Here is a 16,585-nt window from a genome sequence, read left to right on the forward strand (position 1 = left end):
ATACGTGCGGGGTTATAATTGTGGTTTATTATTTATGTATAGAGTTGTTTTTTGTTTGTAAATTTATTTATGAAGAGTTGTTTTGAATAGATACAGTATATGCGTGGTTTCACTCGTACCAGAACATAGTTTGTTGGTAACTTTGGTGTGGGATCTAAGATTTTAAAAATGTGTTGTATAACATTTGTTGTCAATAATATGTGTTTTGTTGGATGTAACTATTGTATTTTTTTTAAAAGATTTTGGTATCAGATACTAAAATAGATAATGAAATATAAATGTATTTTCATTTTTTCTATGTTTTTAAAAAATTTCGTAAATCAACTTTTTTTATGTTAAATTGGATTTAAATTTTGAATAAATAGATAAGTTAGATATGTATAAATATTTTATGTAATTGTTTGTTTGTAATTTGATATAGATATATATTTAAGTTTGACGTTTGGGCCATATAAAATCTAATCTGAAAGCCTGTCTATTGAGCCTAAATACATTGTGGTCCACTTACCAAACTGTTTTTTTTTTTTTTTTTTTTTTGGACAGATAATTGTCTAAACAACCATTATTGTCTTTATCGGTTCTACAAAACACCAAACCTAGAAAACTCTCATACTAATCTTCGATCTGAAAATTAACAACGAAATACTGCTTAGATCGAGCTTTGTCGTTGCTGTTTATCAAGTTTGTACCACAGATTCCGAATTATATAAACAGGTAAACTTGTGATTGATTCAGTTTTATAGAACTTTTTATTTTTTCCAATTCGTCGATTTGATTTCGAGTTTGTGCAATTCTCTGTTTGAATAGATTCATTGGGAGATGACTGTGAAGAACCCAAGCTTCTGAGTAAGTTTCAAACCCAATAAATTTGATTTCAATAATTTTTATACAGAAATCACAAATTGATGTACTGTATTTTTAAAATTTAACAAAGTAATTAAATCTATCTACATAAATCTTCAGAGCCATGATTGTAAAGATTTCAAAATTGGTTTGTATATAGATTTGAACAATCGATTTTGTTTCCTTAAATATATTAACATCATGTCGTTCGTAAATTGATTTCAGCTAATAACATAGATGATGATGTTGCCAAAAGAAGATGATTTAGAAAGATAAGTTGTTCATACGATTATTACTATTGCATAGGATCAATATATGTGTAATGATGACATAGATTAGAAAGATTATATTTCATAAGTAATAATATGATGAGAATCATATATTTAAAAGCTAACTATTGTTACTATATGCGCAGATTAAGGAAAGAAATCATGCAATCAAGATTGACTGATGATTTAGGATCTTAAACCAATTACATAAGGTATATTCTCGAAACATTATGATATGAAAATTTATATCAATGGCAATGCTAACTAATTATATACAATATATAATAGTTAGATATATAGCTTAGCTTAACATTTATGATTACAATATAGTTGTTAGAAAACAACTCTTAAATTTAGGTTGGCTGCTACTAAAACTTAATATGGAAATAGAGTAAAATAGAGATTAAATGCAAAAGAAACAAATAGAGTAGACATTAGTTCAAGTCGATTACAAAAGGAGTTTTTCATACCAAAAAGAAATTTTCAAAAAGACAGAGTTAATCTCTGTAGAACAGAGTTCATCCCCTCTGAAAATTTTTAAAAAAAACAACATAAACTAAGAGAAACTGAAGTAACCTTGCAAATCCAATCCCTCCTTCCTTCACATGTTAGTTCTCAGCAACCATCTCCATCATCACATCATCTTCGTCACTTGATCCATCGTCGAATGATCGCCTGCAAAAAAACATATGATTTATGTTTACCTAGGCTATGAATCTCAACCAAAATATATGCCAATTATAAGAGAATTTTTAACTTACAGATAACTTGGAATGTCAAGTTCATAAAAGATTGGATCAATGTATAGACGTGAACAGCCATATTCACTCATTAAAACATTGTTTCCTATAGGAAAAAAAAAAAGATTCAGTCAATGTAACTAATAAAATTGTAAAGTCAGTTCATAAAACTATAATAAGAACCAACCACAGTAAGAAGTTATTCTCCAGAAACGCAAGACTGCAACAATCTTATCATAGTTGTAGTTTATTCCGCTTATTTTCTGAGACCAAGTGTTCACAAAGAACTCACACCACTTTCCCACAGCTACGCATTTTATTGTCTCCCCCCTAGATTAAAAGTTTAATTTCCAAACAAAAAGAACAGTCAATCCAATTTCTTAAAGTAATTTAAGAACAACCATTGAAATTCTGTCACAGAGGGTAAACTAAACTTACACATTATTTTTAATTTTGAAGCAGACATAGCGAGATTCATAGTCTGTTTCTCCTCTGCGACACACATATGGAAACCTTCCTATGGTGGAAACAGCAGAGATAACTCCCATAGCATCTAAGTAAATATTACAGGAAAATGGTCATATAAGTCTTCATATATAATAAATCTTGGTATAAAACATTTAATTTCACAAATTATTACCAGAGACAGAGTTTTTATCATCTTCATGAGCATTTCTGACAGTATCAGGCCAAACAAAGTTCCAGTAATTGTTCCAGGACTTAGATCTAACAGGCCACATGGTAGTTTCTCTCATAAACCTAACCTGAAGTGGCATAGTTGAATATCTGACTTGGTTTGGAGGTATGATGACTTGAAAGTCAGTCATGTAGTACCAAACGTCTTGTTTGAGTCCTGGATGAAAGTTCCAGAGGTAGTAACCTTGTGGAATTGTTGCGTCCATAAAATTCCCCTATACAAAGGAAACAAACATTAGCAGATAAGTAGTTTTTCAACCCTAGAACATGATTTTAAAAAGGTGTAAAACAGAACAATAGATTTAGAAACAAACCTTCTCATCTGCGAGAATCATTGTAGTTAGATCACCATTCAAAGGAGGATTATGATGCCAGATACTCATTATCTTAACATAAACCCTCCACTTTGTGGAATGTCTTCGCAAATCAGAGAGAAGGTGCATTTTCTCCATAGTTTCTTAAAGATTTTGTTTTCCTTTCAACTGGGAAGATATCTCTGTAACTCTTAAATCTCTCAACGCATATATCTATATATATAGATATATTGGTTAAGAGACGCAAAGGATTAAAAGAAAATGAAAAGGAAACTGAATCGTTAATAGAATATATAAAATATAAAAATTTGAAAAGACTGATGCGAATCATTGCTAATTATTACAAAAGGATACAATTTACATTTTTCAAGATACACGCAACGATTTAGATTTGTCTAGATTGTATAAACCGTCAAATATGGAAGTTTCTTTAGTTTTTGTTATTCATGATAGATTTTTTATATAATAGAATATATAAGTAAATATCTATAAGATTTTTTGTAACAGGATCTAGTTTTTGCTATTTGTTAGTTACAATTATAATGGTACTGATGATAGATAATTCTATGTTTACAGACCAGGCAACATCTTTAAAGAAGGCAAATTTGAAAGCACTGATAAAGCCAGTCCAGATTCTGAAAGCACTGATAAAGGTTAGTGAGGTCTAAATTCTTCAAGATGTATTTAGATCCACAATTAGATATGCAGTTATCGTGTTGTGTTAATTGTTTTTCAAAAATGATTTTACTATAATCTCTGTTGACATGTATGTTAAATTCTGCAATTGGTTGATAAGATATTAAAGTAATACTACTTGTTTATATGAATTAACAGAATATTTAGATTCTGTATATGTTTTTTGAATTAGTAAACTTTTAATAGTTTACATATTTGTACTTAATATGATTTAAATGTAAATGAAAAATTATTTAAAACAAAGTTATGCTGATATTAATAAACAAAATTTTTGAATCTATCTATATTATTAAAAGAGAATTGAGAGAATAACAGACCAAGTTTGGTAAAATAATCTCTTCAATGGAAGTCGTAGATTGAAGAGATTACAACCAAATTTCCATTTCCATACCAGCTTCTACCTGCTTCAGACAACCAATAAAAAATTAGTAAAGTGTAACAGGTGACAATAATAATCAGTTTTTATTGATTGTTACCTCTTAAACAAAATGACTTTTGCAATGTGTAACCTTATAGGTTCTGAAAGACTTCCTTAAACACCACATTCAACGTTTCCTTCTGCGGCTTTCCTTCTTTGTCCACTATGAGTATCTTCAGTCCTTTTTTTGAAGTTACCCTTGAGATAGCTACATAGAGTTGGCCATGAGAAAAGCATGGCCTTGGTAGATAGATGCCAACCTTATTCAAAGATTGTCCCTGGCTTTTATTAATGGTCATAGCAAAAGCAATTGCTATTGGAAGTTGTCTTCGACGCATTTTAAACGGAAGTTTAGTATCAGATGGAGATATCAATATCCTGGGAAGGAGGACTTTATCTCCGACTCTATCACCTGTAATAATGACAGCCTCAATGACTTTATCACCCATCTGTGTTATTTGCAGTCTAGTGCCATTCATTAGCCCTCCTCTTGGATCTAAATTTCGTAGTAACATCACAGGACAACCAACTTTCAACCTTATACCATGATTTGGCAATCCAGAAATCTTTAGACCGTTCAAAAACTCTGATGTCAACACGGGATTATTTGCACCTCCAATATCAGAAGGATCAACAGAATCTGAACTTAGGTATAGTTGTTCATCACCTACAAATAATTTAAAATGTCTTTATAATACATAATATGTCAATGAAATGCCTAAAACATTAAGAGTAGTGGAGACTAACCTTCGAGTTGATCAAGCATATAATCGTTGACAATACCCACATCTTCATTGGTAGGACATAAAATAGCCCTTTGTTGGAAAAATACAGGATCGGTTTCATCCTTCAATAACTTAGGATCTCCATAAACTTCCCTGCTTATTGCCTCAATTGGATTATCAGCGTTTGTGATCAAAAACTCTTCTGGAATTTCTATCATCACTTCTCCATCATTAGGCTGTGCTATCTTACCATCACCAACTGCAAGAATCCACTCTGAAAATTCTTTTATATCCTTAGCCTCACTTGGACTCAAATCCTTTGAAAGTAGCCTCATATTTTTCGTGAGCTTCAGAACTTTGCAATGATTCCAAAGATAAGAAGCATTAAGTGCAGCCATACAAATTTCTGCTCTCGAAGCACCATGTATCACAGGTAGTACTTGTCTGAAATCTCCACCAAAAACAACTACTTTGCCACCAAACGGTTTGTTTCCACCACCTTTAATAATGTCTTTGAAACTCCTATCCATAGATTCAAAACAATGCTTACTCATCATTGGAGCTTCATCCCAAATTATCAAAGACGCTTCTTCTATTAATTCTGCCTGATTTGAACCTTTCTCAATATTACATACAGTGAAGTCGTCTGGATTTATTGGAATACCAAATCGAGAGTGCGCTGTTCTCCCACCAGGTAACAATAGAGAAGCAATGCCGCTGGAAGCAACATTTAGCACAATAGAACCTCTAGATCTTACAGAAGCTGAGAGTGTCGTATATATAAAAGTTTTACCAGTTCCACCAAAGCCATAGACAAAGAAGACACCTCCCTTGTCATTATCAACAGCATCGATGATCTCTAAATAAACACTCTTCTGCTCATCTGTCATTTTCTGCAACGATTCTTCAAGTTTTTCCTTCTGTTCATTGCGATCGTAGCTTTTTTCATCAAGTATCAAGACATTACTATCATCAATTTCCTCATCAGGTAACTGTGGCATTGTTCTGAAAGCTGTTAGAGATGTTCCATTGCTTCGTAAGATGCTGTTGATTTCTTTTAAAGCCAACATCTGTTTTTGCTCGTCCGTAAGTGTTAGTTATGTGTCCCAAAAATATGTAAAAAAACAGTGTTATTTGTAAGACAGAATAATCATGACAAAAACTACTTAAAATTGCAAAGTAACAACTCTTTAAACCAACCAAAGAGACTAAATTATTTGATCAAAAATTACCTGGTCTTTTAAAGTACTCTCTCCTTTTTCTTTCGATGTCTTCTGATAGAAGTTCCCATGTTTTTTCCCAAACAACTTCTGGTTGAGATAAGCTGGTAGACTGGAGCATTACAACAAACATACAACGCAAGTAGTTTCCAGTAGCCCAAAAACTGGTTGTCTTTATTGTATCAATATACTCCTGGTCATCGTCTAGCAAACCCAGAGCATAACATGCCTCCTTGAACGATTTGTACACCACGCCATTCACTGTTTTGATGTCTTCAAAACTTTCAGGTCCAGTTTGATGATTTAGAAGCACTCTTAAATAATAACCTTCCTCATAAATAAGTGGGACATAATTAATCCTTCCGATTGTTTTCCCTGGTCGCTTCCTCATATTGAAAGTTCTTGTTTTACCATCCCAAGTATAATATTCCGGAATCTGAGTATACGTGAGATCTTTGGCTTTAGGACACCGCTTGTTCAATTCAAACCAAGCAAGAAACATCGAATTCTGTAATTCTGATTTTTTCAAAACTGTTTTCACCTCATCATCACCTTTAAAATATAATAGTTGTTTGCCTGGTAGATGGAAGGATAATCTTTGAACAGACGTTGACCTATAATGTATAGGATTTTTCAAGATTCTCCATCCAGCTTCACATGCTGATACATATCTGATACAATATCATAAAACATGTATTAGTTAGAAATGAGTTAAGCATCTAAACTATTTACCTAAATCCAAGTAGATTTTATACCTGCAATTAAAGAAGTCTTGTATTTCATTTTTACTTGTGCCCCCACTGTTTGAACTATCAGACTTCTCTGTAGTAGTTGTAGTCTTTGTAGACTTTTCATTAGGCTCAACAACTACTGAAACTCTGTCCATCCCTTTAGTGATATACTTGAATAAGTACTTGATAGAGCCAGTTTGGTTACACCACTCAACATTAATATGAGCTCTGTAGCGAAGCAGCAACTTCTTGTTATAGGGTATAACATATCCGTTGTCACACTTAAATCCACACTTCTCCACAAACAGCTTTGTCTTTCTTCTTCTGTACAAAGGGAAACCTTCTTTATCAACCTTAGTATGTTCTCTAAGTTTTTTTGGGAAAAACTTAGAACATTTCCCTTCAAGCATACATGGTGAATTCTGGTTGACGACGCCACATGGTCCATGAATCATCATGTCTTTTACGACCTCATAAAGTTCTGGTTCTTTATTCTTGTCAGGAATTTCCGCAGAAATGATTTTATCAATGTCTTCTGGTTTTGGAAACTTAGAACTTGGATGCATCCATATCAATATATGTGCATGAGGAAGACCTCTTTTCTGGAACTCAATTGTATACATTGCTGCGAGAACAACATGAGATAATAATATTAGTTAAACGACATTTAAAAAAATAGCAGAAACAGATAATTAAATTGTAGACTGTTAACGCAACTATTAAAATAAATCACTTACATGAAACAGTCTTCCCCAATATATGTTTCTTCGTTAAATCATCCATTAGAGAATTCAGCTTCATTTTGAACATTCTGCTTATGATCTCTGGCCTATCATCGGAATTACAATTTCTCTCAGTACAGAATCTTACCAGCTCAGGCCATTTTGGATTGCATGTGAACGTAATGAATAGGTCAGGAAATCCATAATGATTACATGTAGACATTGCATCCATGTACATGTTCTTCATGTATCTTGGCCCACCAACAAAAGTAGCTGGTAGATAAAATGCTTTTCCTTCTTCATTCATATCTGTCTTTCCTGCTGTTGCCGCCTCTTTAACTGAATCATAGTTAGTAGCTCGTAAACTTGACTGATTCAGTTTAATATATTTGAGCCTATTAGCTTCAATGGTGGTATAAGCATCAACCAAGAACTGCTGGTACAACCGTTTTGACCTTAGCAGGATACTTTGTTCATTCTTTCTCTCTTGTATACGATACGCATACCATTGACGCAAACTTATGCAATCATTCTCCTCAGTTCCTTCGGGCTTTTTTTTCTTTTTACCATGGTTATTCCCTTTCTGAATACCTGTCCTATAACCATCTTCACCCTTTGGAAACAACAAAGGGTATTGTAGAGCAAGATAACATGGTTCTATTTCACTGATTCTTTGTAAATACCCAGATTTTTCTTCAATAATAATGTCACGACTTGGCATACCAATGTGAAAATCACCTGGAATCAGCGCTGCGACCTCTGAAGCTGTTGGCACTGCATATGTTCTTCCATCTTTGACACGGTCACTCACTATTTTCATGTGAAAGCTCTGTTCAGGATTGGTATTAAACCTATCACGAGCTTGTCTAAAATGAGCAACGTATGGATTAACTTCATTTAGCAGCTTTATTATCGCCTCAATTATTTCTTTTCTCAACTCTGGCTTCTTCTTATATTTCCCAGCAGATTTTCCTTTGCTGAAATATAAATTTAGTTAGCAACGACACTAATACTTACAGAAAAAAAACACAAAGTCTGGATACTGTAATTGCTTGTTTTGAGTTAGAAAATGTACCTTAAAATTCCTGCTCTGTTTTCAACTTCATTCTCTGTGTCAACTATATATAGCTGACTAAACTTAGGAAATTCACCTTCTCCAGGTTTCAAACTTCCCATCTAGTGGTAATTCTCTCCTTGTATCTGAAACATATTAGGACCCCTTCCCGCTGTAACAGAATTATCACACTTACCCCCAAGAGAAGTAAATGAAAAAATCATGTTATATGCTCGGATGTTCTCTCTAAAGTGTCTACTCATGTCATCATCATTGGTTAGCAAAGCAAATAACAGTTCTGGTTGATTATGGAGGAAAGGCAGTTTCACAGATCCTTGCAGACAACATTGAGTAAAAATTGGTTTACGAACTTTCTTATGTCTGTTGATGCGTTCGCCATACCACATAATAGCACCGCAGTAGGAACATGAGTAGACAGGATCTCCATGATCTAGATACTCTACAATAACAGAAAGACAGTTTAGCATAAGTAAAGTTTGTGTAAGAAAAGAATTAGAAATAAACCAATGATGTAGTACCTGTGTTTTTGTTCTTTCTGCTAGAAACATTAGGAGTTTTTCTTTCTCCAAAAGCTTTGGTCAAACTTTCATCTAACATTGATAAAAACTCATATCTTTGTTTGACTTCGATTGGAATATCGTCTATGGTTTCATAATCTTCAGATGTTTCTGAATCATTTTCATCTGGACTACTACACTCGTAAACCTGTTCACGTGTTTCCTCCAAATCACCTATCATAGTTTTTTCCCCTGATTAGTGGATGCTTTATTAAGTTTAGAAAATATATCATAATGATTTTTACTTACTCATATTAATATATGTTTCTTCCTTTGAATTCAGGATCTCATCAGAGTCTTCTTCGATTGTTGTATTATAACTCTTGTGAGATGTTTTCTTCTCCTTTGCCAAAGACTTTGGGAACCTCGGATTGATTCTTGAATTGGTAAGTATAATACCCTTAGCAGCTTCATGAAATAAACATTATTCCATCAGTGTTGATCTATTAATACTTTTTATGTAATAGTTTCATATTATTGAGAGGCATGTATACCTTGTTTGCTATTAACAGATGGTGGACTCCACTTTTTCCCCTTTTTTCTGGTGGCTTAAGTGGAGTTTGGTGAACCTCGCTGTGAAGCTGTGATGTATTAATAATGTTCTGCACATCTTGAAAAGGTCTTCTCTGTGTCCTTGCTGTTTTTTTGGCTGATCTTACACTCGTATTATAAGTAACTGTAGATGCAAATCCTATACATTATGGTTATTTATTAGTTAGCATCATATGTAGATGCTATATTGTTGGAATATAAATGTTTACATACCTTGTGTTTCCTTTTGTATGGCTGCAGAAGAAGAAGGACCAGTTACTGTCTGTAAGGCTTCAGAATCACACTGCTGGGCTGGTATGTTACCTATTCCAGATCTCAATCGATTAAAAATCCCTTTTACTTGAACATCACTCCTATCTTGTTGGTTCTGTAGATTTGGATTTATGTTTTCATCATGTAGCTGAGACCTAGAACGCTTTGTGTTAGGTGTCTGCATTACATTGTTATTTTCTTTTACTGATACATTTTTTCTTCTCTTCATTCTGAAAAACAAAATAGATTTGTGAGGAAAAATAATTCCAATTATGTCATTTGTCAATGAACATGTTATATGTTGAAAGAGATTAAAAGACTGACCTTATAGATGTTTCTTTGCTAATGAGGCGAGTAGCTGTAGATTAGGATTGAAGGTGTTAAATGGTTATGTAATGATTATAAAGAAATCGTCTCAGCCTGATTTAGTGTGATAGCATTAAACTGAAAAGATTACAGAATATATTTTCTTTTCCATATTCATAATAAAATCTAATTGATTGATTCTTATTTTTAGCATAGAATCTTGTATATTAATAGGTTAAATATGCCAGTTTGGTCGTGAAAACAGTTGTTATACTACAACAATGAACCCTTTTAAAACTGATTTATCTATACTGCTATACTATTCCAATTTGTTAACGATTTAGAATAGGAGATAGATTTTAATAGCTTAAGATCTTTAAAATATTTGCACATATGCCCTTTAAAATATATGTACTTATATATCTCACATATTAATTAAGTTAGCCATTTATAGTATAGATATCGTCAGATTAGTATAGATTCATCGCAGTCTCTCAATGTTTGTTACTAATATGTGTTTTCTTTTATCTGCAGTGTTAGCTACAGTAATGGGGCTTATATATGAAAATTCATCAGTACAAAGCACATGTTAGTATATTTTCTCTTTCTGTTTTGGAATCTTTAGTTTAAGCATAAGTTAGTTTATATTTTGCAAAGAGTTTAGTATAAGGAGAAGCTTAGAGTTTATTGCTTGAATTCAAAATAACTGAGAATTAAATAGCACATAGCTAAAGGAAAAAACTAAATAAGTTTTGAAACTTGAACAAAAGAAAAAAATAGAAAACTAATTGCTACAGCCAAGCTCCCTACATTATTCCCAGCCAGCACAACTTAATTCTTGCCACCTTCAATCTCTTCCTTCTCAATGTCACCAAGAAGGGAAGAGACACATGCCTTTTTAGCAATGTTCAAGAAAGCGCTAGGCGCTAAGCGGGCGGTGACCCAGCGCCTAGCGCCTAGAACGCCTAATCGGGGCCTAGGCGATTTTTAGGCGGTTTAGACGTTTATAACATAAAACATTATAAGTATGATATTATATATAAAAGTTATAGAAAAAATCTAGAAAAAAACTAGAAATACGAAATCATAAACAAAAATTAGATAAATCATTTATTTATATTCATACTAAATAATATATGAATATTTATAACTATTTATATATAAATAAATTTATTCAAAAATCAATAAAATACATTAAACAAGGTCTATGTAATTTTAGGCGGTCAAGGCGGTTATCTAGGCGTCGCATAAGAGCCTAGCGCCTAGTCGGGGCCTAGGCGACCGCCTAGACCGCTTTTTAGAACACTGCTTTTTAGTAGTAGAACCCTGACCTTCAATGTCCTCAGAAACTGCATCCATACTACGCTTAGATGAAGGAGTGGATGATGTAGGACCTAAAGGGTCAGTGGTTTCACCACTATTGGTCAGAGCAAGTCCTTCCTGTAAGTAAGAAAATCAGGATAGTCAATATATAATAGATAATCTTTCATATAACAAAGTCATTAAATTATATAGTTATAAGTATCCATAATTTATTCCCTGACTTGAGTATAACTGATGGTACTCACTATTTAATTGAAACACGATCCAGCCCTTTAGTGATAAACTTGAATAACTTTTTGATAGATTGATTTTGGTTGCACCTACTAACATTACCTGATCAATAGAGAGGTCATTACGTTGGTCAGTCTGCTGGTCAGAATCTTCAATAGTATCTAGATTGTCAGATTCATTACCCAGCCAAACGGTTGAAACCTTGTAGGTATCATCAGTTTCATTGATGTTTTCCTTTCCAACAGTCACCAGAAACTGGAAAGTCTTTCCAACCAAATCTCTGATTGGCTGAGGCAAGTTTGTAGGATCCTGAATCTGTTATGATAGATTGAAAAAAGTATATAAGATATTTGAATAATATGGTCTATATACATATTAACAACAAATTTGTTTACCTCATCCCACTTCCCTTCCAGCAAATCCTCTGCAGACACACCGATTATCTCTTGTGCACTTTTATCAAAGATAAGACATTTAGTGTCTCCAGTGCTATCCATCACTCCAACGTTTAAAAGATACCTACATATCAAAGGAACAGGAAAGTAGATTAGGTACATAGTTATTATCTGACAAATGTAGATATATATTAGCAAATAACAAAGTCTTACCTTGGTATCACCTTAGGAGTGTCTTCCTTACATGTTGGACACCAAAACATTTCTTTCTTGCCTTTCTTGACAATCTCATTTTCAACCTTTGGAATCTTATAGGCAGTTTTGCTACACTTGAGGCAACTAAAGAAATACCAAGAATAGTCTGTGTCGATATTCATTATGGTACAAATTATGTTGCACTTTCCAGTCTATTCCAAAAAAATAGATAATTAGTAGTATAGACAGAGAATTTAATAGTTGCTAGAAAAAATAATATTATCAAATACAAATACCTCAGAAAAACAAAAGAGTCCAGAGATGGTTTTCCTTGGAAAACGATCATAGTAATCCTTTTTTCTCTGTTCTGCATTCACTTGTTTTGCCTTCGAGTCTTCGATAGTCAGTGGAATAACATCAGGTGGTAAACTATTTTTAACAAATAAAAGAAAACGAAATCAACTTTAGATATTATAAATAGGATTCACAGTTATCTATATTAGTAAAAGAAATGTGATGTTTAAACATATCTTACTTGGCCACAAACTCAAGAACAGCAGGGTAGGTAGCATTGATTTCCAATAGAGACATATCAAATGAATTTGAAACAGCTCTTTCACCTAAAAACAGCATGATATTAGTATTTTCACATATGTTCTGATTTCATTTCGATTTCAAAATCATGCATTATTCCCAGTAACAACATTCTATACCTTTAAATGAGTTGATCTTTGCAAGCCGAAGCAAGCAAATCACTCTCTCAGTCCCTGCATTTTGACATGCATTATACATTGCCTCAGCAAATCTCCCCCAAAGAGTGCATTTCAGCCTTTCATCACTACAATACAACAAAAATATTGAGAAAGTTTTAAGTTTAGATGTATATAAGATTATATAAAAAAGGTAGATTCATGATTAAACTTACTTTGTGTCTCTGAGTTCACACTCAAGTCTCTTTGTGATCTTGTTGTTAACATCATGAATTTTCATTTCATTGCAACTAACTACCTGTCCAAGTACATCTGCAAAATAAGAGAGTAATAAATTATATTTTCATGAAGAAGTTCCTATTATAATAGAAAAAGAAAATATACAATGGAAAGTAAGATAGATATAGTACCAATTAAGATGTTTTCACTCAATCCTGCTTCATTCAAAATATCTGGAAAGTTTGCCAGATCCACATAAATGTCATCAGAAACAGCAGGAGTGCGACTTATCACAGTTTTTTCCATCATGGACATCTTGAAACCCTGTTTTGTGGCTCGATACTTTCCTGTTGATTTGGTTAGCGTAAAATGCTCGATAATACGCCATTCTCCAGAAACTATGAACCTTTGCAGTTTGCTCACTTGTGGCTTCTTAACAGTAGCATGAATCAAAGTACCCTGGCAACAGATAAAAAGAACTCATGTTAATCATCCAGTGATATTGATGATTGATAAATGTTTAATATGTTGAAAAATGATAGTTCTTATACTTACAGCTGTATCAGCAAGAACCATTTCAACTGTTTCCCCGGTGAATTGAGTGTATTGTGTCCACGAATGCACAATCTTAACTTGAATTTTCCAATGTGTTTTGAAGGGCTTAATGTCAGCAAGAGGGGTGAATGCTTGAACAGCTGCCATTTTCTTAGAGAAATAGTGAAGTGGTAATGGTAAAGCTTTGAAAGGTGAGTTCTTTCTAATGCAGGTCCCTATATTTATAGTAATCGTATGGAGCCTTTAGTTTTATTAGGTTTTAGAGAATATAGGCCGTATAATATAATTTGGGATTAGGATCTTAAAGGTATATGCTTGATTTAGGGAGATTTATTTGCATATAATTTCCGATTTACTTGTTTGGTATATCAATATCGAACTGAATATGGATATTGAAGAGATTGTGTGATTTTTAATACCAACTAATAATGGAAATACAATTAGTTAGAATTCTATATCTTTCAATATAAAGAAATACAAATAATTGAGTTTTGCATTTAAAGAGATATTTTTAAATTGGCATTGATAGTTTGTATTGATATGGAAAGATCTTTGCGAGATTTGTGTCTAATTATTAGTCAAATTAATTTAGAGAGTAGTATAATTATCTAATAAGTTACAATACTGTATCTTTCAATATATTATATGGAGATATGGATTAATTAGTTTTGTATTTAATTCACCGTCTAAACTATATATTTTTACATTGGCATTAATAGTTTGAGTTGATATGGTAAGATTTTTGCGAGATTTGAGTGCAATTAATCAAAAAATTAATTGCTAACTTATTCCCGATTTAGAATAAGTAAAGAATATGCTTGATTTGTTATTATATGGAATATAAATAAATACGTTTTATTTTAGGAAGTGTAAATTATGTGATTTGTTTGTTAAGGCAATATACAGAGTAGTATATTTTATCCGGAAAAATAGTTATGGTATTGTTTGATTTGTGTGGCTAATGTTTTTATTTGCTTATATCTACTGCAGATTCCTAAAAAATTAAAAGGAGATTCATGATGGGCCTAAACATATTGTAAGCCCAACAGTCATCTCCCAATGACATAATCGGGTCAGCCATATTTTAAAAAACAGGATCCGGCTGTAGGATCCGGGATCCGCGTCCCAACAGCGGGAATTTTACAATTTTACCCCTCCGCAAAATTTTTTATTTTGTCATCAAAACTTTAATTGTAATGGCATTCTCTTGTAATTATTTACAGATTGTAAGGTTATTTTTCAGGTAATCCTTCCCAATTAATAGTATAGATATTGGGCAACCAATCAAGGAGTTTTTTTAATATTTAATGTATGGTTGACAAAAAAAATATATAAATTATATATTTTTGGTAAGTTTTATGTTAAACCGCTATTACAACCGCTTTATTTTCAAAGACTCCCATTTTTTTTTAAATGCTCTTTGATGTCTATGACAGCTTACATTACTTGGACTTCAAAATCATCTTTTATAAAACCTTTTAATTTTTTTTTTATATAAAAGGGTTATAATGGAAATAGAAAATATTTAAAAGCATTTTTGAAAATTAATACTGTAAAAAGGGTATTTTCAACGAAATTATGTTTACTTTTAAAGTCCCTTGAATAATTTTAACCTATCAATAAAATTTACATAACATATTTAAAACTAGTCTTTCAATTTTGTTACTCTGTTTGGTTTATCTTGTGCTTGCTTTTTAGAAGCATAAACATGTTTAAACAAAGATTAAGACATATACACAAATATAGCGTTTTAAACTGTAGTCCAAATGAGAGAATCCGAATTTTGGTTCGTTTTTTATTCTTCTTCTAACAGCTGAATACATACTTTCACTAATCATAAAGAGAACTGATACAGTCATCATGTAAAACATCAGATAATGAAACTTACCAATATAGCCATCGCAAGTTTTTCATAGTTCAAATGAATGAAAATATTATCTATATGTACATCGGTGTTAAGACGGATTTTGGCTCCTATTAGTAACCATAAAAAAAACAATATGATTGATAAGAAAATGAATAAAAAAGAACATAGTAAAAAGGAAAATGGCCAAAATGAAGAATAAAGAAGAATTTGTTGTAGATGAGAAATTTAACAAACTTTCATTGTAAATGGTAACCCAAAATTTGAATCTATTTTAGAGGAGATTTTGCTCCAATGCATGACTCTAAAATAGAGTTTCTTCTAAAATCTCTATACTATTAAAAGAGAAGTACAAATGAAAATGGGTCGGGTTAAAATCAGAAAATTGACCCGAAATTTTGAAATCGGATCTTTGAAATTTTTTTGGAATATAAATTCGAATTAATAATGAAAAATCGAAATAAAATCAAATATTTATGGAAATCAAATAAAACCTGATTGTACTTATGGTAACTAATAATAAAAGCATATTCCAAACAATATTATACATTAATTACGTATAATAAATTTGTTCATATATTTTTGGGACTAATTCCATAACAATCAACGTTTTTGTCATTAATTTCGTTCATTTTAGCCAATTATCATTAATTGAAAGATATTTTACTTGCTTCTAAAGATTTCTAGAAAATTTATCACAAATAATCCATCTGTTTTATAAATTAAATTGATATTTTTATTTTAGTCGTGTAAATTAAATAGATATTTTTATTTTGGTCGTGTAAATTAAATAGATATGAAATCCATGTAACTAATTTTAATTTAATTAGATTAAATCGAAATTATGATATTTTCATACCTATAGCTTACCAAAGAAGTTTAATTTTCAATTTATAAAGATTTCTTGAATATGATTTTAGAATTATTCAACAAGATGATAAGTATTTATTAAATTTTGTGAATCATGAAAAATAATA

At 31.9% G+C, this 16,585-nt stretch overlaps 1 protein-coding gene and 2 long non-coding RNA genes across 7 annotated transcripts; 1 reads left to right on the forward strand and 2 right to left on the reverse strand.

The window, feature by feature from the left end:
• Positions 1 to 591: 591 nt before the first annotated feature.
• LOC110227556 lies at positions 592 to 15,010 on the forward strand. Of its 5 annotated transcripts, XR_002331255.1 has the most exons (10): positions 592 to 714; positions 808 to 846; positions 1,069 to 1,324; positions 3,439 to 3,515; positions 9,290 to 9,392; positions 9,519 to 9,625; positions 9,799 to 9,852; positions 10,651 to 10,704; positions 13,848 to 13,935; positions 14,735 to 15,010. It is a non-coding gene; the product is annotated as an uncharacterized LOC110227556 (long non-coding RNA). The 5 variants fall into 5 exon arrangements; XR_002331253.1 differs by having other exon boundaries at positions 9,519 to 9,852; XR_002331256.1 differs by having other exon boundaries at positions 1,259 to 1,324; positions 9,519 to 9,852.
• Positions 1,649 to 2,702, reverse strand: LOC110227565. The gene is made up of 3 exons (XR_002331280.1): positions 2,040 to 2,702; positions 1,874 to 1,958; positions 1,649 to 1,787 (listed from the first exon to the last, which is right to left on the reverse strand). It is a non-coding gene; the product is annotated as an uncharacterized LOC110227565 (long non-coding RNA).
• Positions 11,571 to 13,100, reverse strand: LOC9310816. The gene is made up of 5 exons (XM_021022060.1): positions 12,974 to 13,100; positions 12,796 to 12,880; positions 12,557 to 12,689; positions 12,279 to 12,472; positions 11,571 to 12,189 (listed from the first exon to the last, which is right to left on the reverse strand). Exons 1-5 carry the CDS (start codon positions 13,050 to 13,052, stop codon positions 11,916 to 11,918), a joined length of 765 nt encoding a protein of 254 aa, XP_020877719.1. The 5' UTR covers positions 13,053 to 13,100; the 3' UTR covers positions 11,571 to 11,915.
• Positions 15,011 to 16,585: the final 1,575 nt, after the last annotated feature.

Source organism: Arabidopsis lyrata (assembly GCF_000004255.2).
Source record: "Arabidopsis lyrata subsp. lyrata unplaced genomic scaffold ARALYscaffold_6, whole genome shotgun sequence".
Lineage (NCBI taxonomy): Eukaryota > Viridiplantae > Streptophyta > Magnoliopsida > Brassicales > Brassicaceae > Arabidopsis > Arabidopsis lyrata.

Excerpts from the sequence above, each read along its gene's own strand:
- LOC9310816 (XM_021022060.1), bottom strand. The coding sequence starts at position 13,052 with ATGTATAATGCATGTCAAAATGCAGGGACTGAGAGAGTGATTTGCTTG. Across the intron at positions 12,881-12,973 it reads AAAGATCAACTCATTTAAAG|GTGAAAGAGCTGTTTCAAAT; the intron begins GTATAGAATGTT and ends TGCTGTTTTTAG. Across the intron at positions 12,190-12,278 it reads ACTCCTAAGGTGATACCAAG|GTATCTTTTAAACGTTGGAG; the intron begins GTAAGACTTTGT and ends TTTGATATGTAG.